Below are 6,462 nucleotides of genomic sequence, written 5' to 3'. Positions count from 1 at the left end.
CTGTGAAACATTATACGCATTAAACGATTTCACAGTTTAGTCATTTGATAATCGGTTTATTAAATTCCATTCCTTATTGCAATACTATTGATCTTGATGGCTATGAAGGTTCTCTTGCTTATTGCGTATCATGCATGGAAGGTATTGCTTCCTTCCTTCAAATCACAAGTCTTTGTCATACTCTGTAAAATATAATTTGCCGTTACAATGCTTCTTTGGCTTTTAATTAATCATACGGTGCATCGTTTGTTTCATATTCGTTTTTCCTTTGCTGACCACTCTGAAGCTACCATGAATGATTGTGTCTTACTCCAACAAACGCAACTACTTGGATCAAACCCCAGCTGCAATAATTAGGTGTATATGGAAATAAACATATCCTGCATATAACTTCATTAATCGATCTTTTGCTCAGTAATACCGCAAGTCCGGGCCAAATCTATCAGTTAAAACTACGCTACTCTATTACCCAAGTCAACAATAAGCGATGGCAGTTTGGTTTATTCATTTATGTGTTTGCTCTTCTTCACGCCACTTACCGACTCTCTACACGAGCGCGAGAAAGCTGAAAATGAGATGAGAATGAAAAAGGCGAGAATGTCAAATCCCATACATTTGTGACAGCCTACTTGTATCTTTACATTTCCATTTGTATGGGATTTGACATTCTCAACTTTTTCATTCTCATCTCATTTTCAGCTTTCTCGCGCCCGTGTAGATGAAGTGTTACCTTTCGCTGTGCAATATCTACGTGAACGTTGGAAAGCGTATGTTTACCAAAAGCATCAGGTTTGCTGCTGAACGGAACGAAACAATTCCACAGCATCGTAATACTGACGAAAGACTAGCGGCAATACTTTAGATAATGTCCATTTCTTCCTAGCTGCCTTTCTACTTCTCAGTAACGCTTTTTATTCTGATTTCCCTGATTCGTTTTGATGAGTGTGTTTTAGGCTTTACATTTTTTTCACAATAATTTCATTACCTTATCTCTAAATCAGCTTCATCGGTGAATAGACTCGCTTGGTCGCTGTTGTTGCTGATGCTGCTGTGCGTTGTTAAATTGATTGATTGCAAGGATGTGTTTCTCTTCGTGATAAGTGCGCAGTATGTGTCCCAGGACCGAAGAGGTATCATTATCGGTAAACCACATGGTCATTGTCGAATAATTATCTAACATTGAGATCAGTGCTAGTGGAAAGAAAGGTTAAATATGGTTCAAACTGATTATTATCATTTGATCGATAAATCTTCACACTTACCTATAAGCATTCTTGGATTTCCTAAGCTAATTTGTACTTGCGGCGAAGCCATCAGGACACGCAGGATGGGAGATTCTACAGCTTGCTCATCTTTTAGGCCTTGCATACTCTTTGTCCGATTTCCTAGCAACCATTCACACTATTCACATAAAGCAATAAGATGAATCGCAATCAGTATCGTAATCAATGCCATCGAATCCGATGAATGCTTACTGCTGCACTTTTGCTGTTGTGAGTTGCCACTAAAGCTTCCCGCACACTGCTTTCATCAAATCCCATCTCCGAGATGGAAAGTAGAAGATCGGGATCAGCTTCGACGCTCTTTTCCGAGTAAACTCTCACAATTTCTAAAAGTTTTGCGACATTCTCTTGCTTTCTCTACAATAAACGCATTTCATCAGTAATATACCTCCCGAAAGGCATTGAATGAATCTTTCGATACCATGCAACTACGCAAGACATACCGTAAAAGGGTCCTTCTCTTCGATTTCGTCGATTGATTCACGAGTCGAGGAAGGCGTTGACAACGAGCCACTATCATTATCTGCGTCGGACGCTTTCCTGCGATTGTTGGTGTTTGAATTGTTTGGAATAGTACTGGCTGTCGCAAAAAGAGAAGCTCCGGGTGAAGCGCTTCTATCACAGTTGAATAACTTCGCTGTACTATCATGCTGAATGAGCCAGTCGATGGCTGCCGGAAAGACATTTCTGTTGCAACAGCATGGAAACATAGGTGAAGGTTATTCTCTGAGATTCCCTGGACATTCTATCGTACCGCATTGCTTACTTGGTAATTTGTAAGGCCTGATTAATTTTATCCAATGAAAATCCCATCTCAAGCAGCGTTTCGATAGAACTTATCTGGTGTCGTTTTCGGTTTATTAGCCGTTGTTGAAACAACGTGATAAGCTTCTCGGCACATGGTCCCGACCCGACCACAAATGCTGACGCTTTAGATAGGGAAATGATGATACGCCTTAGGTCCTGATGAAGCTGATCGACAGAAAAAAACAGTTTTAGCAGTTTTGGCCCGAAGAAGCAAACCACACAAGCATCTTACATCATCTCCCTGCAGCATACCAAAATTGAAATTAACCGACGCTTGATTAATGCGTGATAAAGAAATGTGTCGCGTGGCTGTCAGTATTTCCGCAGAACTAGGCCCCTTTAAGCCTTCCTCGATCAGTGGCGTTTCTATGCGTTTGGCCACGAGTAGAAACTCCTCTACAAAATACCAAAATCAGTAAAGCTGGTATGAAATACTTTATCAGCCTGTACACTCACCATAATCGCGTACATCAGCGCCTAACAAAATATCATCATCACGAAAAACTAGTTTATTCTGCGCTCTTATCAATCGGTAGCGATCTGCCAGCTCGTCCAGATTCGACGAAAAGTGGGGCATCGTGAAGGCGTTGCTAGCGAACTTTTCCAACGAATGCATCTTTAGCTGGCGGCCGTTCAATGTACGACTAACATCTATATCCACCATGCCACCACGGGGACTTATAATTTTCAGCGATAGCTTCTGTTCCGTTCCCGGTTGCACGTTCTGCTCTTCGTCCGTTCCATTGCGTGACTTTCTGTGGGAAGTAATTGAACGAAGTCCATGAAGTGTATATCAACCACCATCTCTAGAGCATTGCTATAGCAAGCATTCGTTAGTTATCGATCGATCCAAGCTGGCCTTCGCCCCTCGATTGAAGTCGCCAATATATGATGCTGCTCAACGTTGTCGAACGGATGATTCATAAATATTTCAGTCAATATTCATTAGCTCATCTGCGGGGACAGCAGTTCTTGGGATCCCACACTTACCTGGAGTCCACACTTGCCGTCGAGGGGAAACCAAACCAGCGTCGAAACAGTTTGTCCATCTTTCTATGACCTGCCACACACTCACCTTGATCGCCAAGGAGACAACGCACTGCCGCCAGAATTCGACGGCTGCTGCGATACCAAGGATGTTAGCTGGTGTGTCCGTGAACCTCGTTGTCCCTGACGGTGGCCGCGTTGCTGGCGTGTGGTGTGTACGGGCGATGCAGTCGGAGAAGCGGTTCCCGAAGATGAAGGTTCGGTCGAAGCAACATCCGCGACAGAAGATGCTGAGCTACAGCTAGAATTTCCATCGCCGTTGTTTGTGCGAGGTTGTTTGCGGGCTTGTTGCCAGCGAGCGCGACGTTCGGCGAACTTTTCCCGCATCCACGGTATCATGTTGTTACCAGCCCGGTCTTGCACGGAGGAACGCGGATCATGCCACACATCTGACCGTCGGTACTACTTGCCAGAATGCGTCATTACCGAGACTTTGTCTCGACGCATTATTTTACTTTAATAACTTGAGGAAGAACACCTGATTCTTCTTTTCTGCGATTCTTCTTGACAACCAGGTTTATGTTTTGGTTCCTCGCCTGTCCCCGGTGAAAATGCTACACAATACGCAGAACTCTATGCGTCGTTTCACACCGACATGCGTTGTTTTCACACCAACTAATCGATTTTTAGTTTATTTTTAACCAAAAGTACAGCTACCTTCTATTGCCAGCGATCATCCTACCGAGTTGTCCATTTCTTTCGTACATGATTTCAACTAACAATCTCTACCGAGTCGTGTTTGTGTGGTTTTTATTCCTTTCATACTTCAAAGGATTCCCCCATTTCAGCATACACGCATACCATACATTTGCTCTGCTGCTTGCCCACAGAAATGGAAATTTCAGTATAAGCATCCACGAGGAATGAATCGCACTTACACATCTCTCCCAACGCCCGATGATGCCGGCGCACAAGGAAGTTTTGGGCAGTACCCAACGAGCTATCGCTAACACCGCTCTTCCTCCCTCAACAGGACAAATGTTTACTTGGATTTCTTGTTCTTGATCTTCTTCAGATAGAACTCGAGCTCCTTGCCTTCCAAGATGTACCCATCGGCACGGCCGCACTGTCCGGGACGGGAGGCGATGGCAGCTAGAATGAAACCCGATACCAGATTGGTTAGACACATTTTGAGCTCATCATACGCCGTAAAATCAACGGAAGCAACCTGAATGTGCTTTAAGGGTGGATGCGAAGTGCGAAATCAGTGTAACTATGACAAGAAAAGGTCATTCCTCACTGGTGCCGGCAAAGGCGGCTCAAAACGAGCGTACCAACCGGCGAAATTCAAGCCGAAGCTATGAACGTGAGTCTCAACTTTAATATCATCATCTCAGCACTATTGGGCAACACCACGATCAAAATTTGCGCACTTCCGTCAATTTCTGGCCGTAGGTTTCCACTTCTGCGGATAGCTTACCGAGCAGACGACCCGAGGTGAACTGTTCTTCCAGCGCTGGTTCAAGCTTAGCGGTCTTCTGGCGCTTGGTGAACTTCTTCAACGCGTGCTTGCTGCGCTGCTTGCTGATCACGTCCTCCTCGCCAGCCTTAACCTCGCGCTTCTTACCCAGCGGTAGCAGGTAGTGGCTTTCGTACCACTGACGGAACGGAGCGGCATCAATCACAATGATGGCGTTCTTCACCAGCGTCTTGGTACGAATCAGCTCGTTGTTGGATGCATTGTACACCACATCGATGATACGGCACTTACGTGCCATACCCTCCGAGGCCCAGGCAAAGTTGCCGGCATCTAGACGCAGGGCACGGAACTTCCTGTTTCCACCGCGAGTTCGCACGAAGTGCACACGAGTTGCACCGATCTGGAACGAATGATAGCGAGTCACCGGGTTAGACTACAATTTCCTCTGTTGTTGCAGCATCTGCACTTGCACCACATTTTTCTTACCTTGGTGTTGGCGGCGGGGCGGCCTAACTCATACTTCCTCTTCTTGCGGATGGCGGCCTTCTTACCACCGGTTGCTCGCCTCTTGTGATAGCTATCACGACTAATACCTGCAAATATGCAACGGGACGACGGTTAGCTCGAATCACCGTTATTTTGTTCCGGAACCGGTGCCGAGAAGCCATCCCCTTGGTGATGGTTCCGCACTGTCAATATGCTCGCGCACTGCACTCACATCACGAGCTTAGCAGCGCAACCCATCTATTTGGCATCGTACATCCGCACACTTTCCGATGCATTATCACCGCTATTTCACGCGATTTTCATCAAACACAAGCAAGCAACGACTTACCCATTTCGGTGTGTTTACGTGTGTTCTAGAAAACTCCGAAATATTCGAATTTCACGGGCGGCACGCTGGCATGGGTGATTTCCCGCAGAGAGCACGGGTTGAAAGAAGGAGGCGCTCAAGAGAAGGTTGGGCGGAAGAGGTTGAACGCATACTCGCTCGACGAACTTGACGAACTTGACGAAGCGTTTTCTCATCGCAACAGCACCCCAACCTGTTGGCATAAACAGGCAGCACGCGCGCTCTTTTCAAAAAAACTTCGTTGTCGAAATGTAGCAAAAAGTAGCGAAGCACTCGCCGCCGTCGAACTCATGCAGGTTTTTGAACGTAATGTGTTCTGCAATCGTAGGTTCTATATAGACAACTGATTTCTGCACATTTGTACAATAACTTTTATTGTGTAACTTTTCCTTGTTTCCTGTTTATCTGTGCTAACAAAAGTTCTCACGTAACACCGTTAGCAAACCCGCCATTCGTCATGTTGTGTAAGCTCTACGGACCGTTTTACAAGTTCCATTTTTCTTTTCACAATCTATTTCAACATGTTCAGCTTTATCTAAACCACCTGCTAAACAATTATTGGAAACAAATTGTAGATCTAACGGTAGGATGGACTGTATTACAAATGAAACAAGATCTTTTAAGTCAAATAAATACATCTTCTTGGTATATCACCAACTACATCACATTCAGCTTAACCGTACCAGGGAAGATCAATGAGCTATCAAAAGAATTTTATTTTGAATGTTTCGACCGGACACGTTAGTCTACACTTTTTCAACCAAACGGCAATGTAATCTGATGGATGTTTTTGGTTATCTATAGAACTAAGCTATCATAGAAATAACAAAAGGAATATAATTAGATACAGGTAGCAAACTTAACATTTAAGGGAAAATATAGATCCTCACACAACGAGGGCAAGCGATGAAAAAGGAAAATAGCAATGGTACAATTATAAAACAGCGTAATATTTTACAAGCACGATTAGCAGTGATAACATGATTGGTTAAAAATAATATGTTTAACACATTTAAAACAAATAAATTGTAAAAGGTAAACTTCTTTTGTCA

The 6,462-nt window shown here is 44.2% G+C and overlaps 3 protein-coding genes across 7 annotated transcripts in view; all 3 read right to left on the bottom strand.

Moving 5' to 3' along the window:
- Nucleotides 1-122: 122 nt before the first annotated feature.
- Nucleotides 123-3,643, bottom strand: LOC125949307 (ubiquitin-associated domain-containing protein 1). Of its 2 annotated transcripts, none has more exons than XM_049676231.1 (8): nt 3,166-3,643; nt 2,547-2,845; nt 2,323-2,486; nt 2,050-2,255; nt 1,727-1,970; nt 1,476-1,640; nt 1,263-1,401; nt 123-1,191 (listed from the first exon to the last, which is right to left on the bottom strand). In XM_049676231.1, exons 1-8 carry the CDS (start codon nt 3,474-3,476, stop codon nt 1,004-1,006), a joined length of 1,716 nt encoding a protein of 571 aa, XP_049532188.1. In that variant the 5' UTR covers nt 3,477-3,643; the 3' UTR covers nt 123-1,003. The 2 variants fall into 2 exon arrangements, with proteins under 2 accessions (XP_049532188.1, XP_049532189.1); XM_049676232.1 differs by having other exon boundaries at nt 3,081-3,206.
- A 227-nt stretch (nt 3,644-3,870) lies between these two features.
- On the bottom strand, nt 3,871-5,533 carry LOC125949421 (40S ribosomal protein S8). Its single transcript, XM_049676417.1, has 4 exons — nt 5,393-5,533; nt 5,044-5,150; nt 4,558-4,957; nt 3,871-4,229 (listed from the first exon to the last, which is right to left on the bottom strand). The coding sequence occupies exons 1-4, from the start codon at nt 5,394-5,396 to the stop codon at nt 4,120-4,122; spliced, it is 621 nt and encodes a 206-aa protein (XP_049532374.1). The 5' UTR covers nt 5,397-5,533; the 3' UTR covers nt 3,871-4,119.
- Nucleotides 5,534-5,986: 453 nt separating this feature from the next.
- Nucleotides 5,987-6,462, bottom strand: part of LOC125949279 (tyrosine-protein phosphatase corkscrew) — a 22,096-nt gene continuing 21,620 nt past the window's right edge. For all 4 annotated transcript variants that reach the window (XM_049676183.1, XM_049676184.1, XM_049676181.1 and 1 more), the window contains one exon: nt 5,987-6,462. This exon is cut by the window's right edge and continues 1,458 nt beyond it. The gene's annotated coding sequence lies outside the window, so the exon portion shown is untranslated.

Source organism: Anopheles darlingi, chromosome 2 (genome assembly GCF_943734745.1).
Source record: "Anopheles darlingi chromosome 2, idAnoDarlMG_H_01, whole genome shotgun sequence".
Taxonomy (NCBI): Eukaryota; Metazoa; Arthropoda; class Insecta; order Diptera; family Culicidae; genus Anopheles; species Anopheles darlingi.
The sequence above is the reverse complement of the archived record's forward strand: the minus strand, read 5'-3'. Positions and strand labels throughout refer to the sequence as shown.

Bases quoted from the DNA above. Each gene is read 5' to 3' on its own strand.
- LOC125949307 (XM_049676231.1), bottom strand. From the start codon at position 3,476: ATGATACCGTGGATGCGGGAAAAGTTCGCCGAACGTCGCGCTCGCTGG. The intron at 2,487-2,546 runs GTGAGTGTACAG...GGTATTTTGTAG, and splicing joins CGCTGATGTACGCGATTATG to AGGAGTTTCTACTCGTGGCC. The intron at 1,641-1,726 runs GTATGTCTTGCG...CGTTTATTGTAG, and splicing joins AAGAGAAGGACCCTTTTACG to AGAAAGCAAGAGAATGTCGC.
- LOC125949421 (XM_049676417.1), bottom strand. The intron at 4,958-5,043 runs GTAAGAAAAATG...CATTCGTTCCAG, and splicing joins GCCCCGCCGCCAACACCAAG to ATCGGTGCAACTCGTGTGCA. The intron at 4,230-4,557 runs GTAAGCTATCCG...GTTTCATTCTAG, and splicing joins CACCTCGGGTCGTCTGCTCG to CTGCCATCGCCTCCCGTCCC.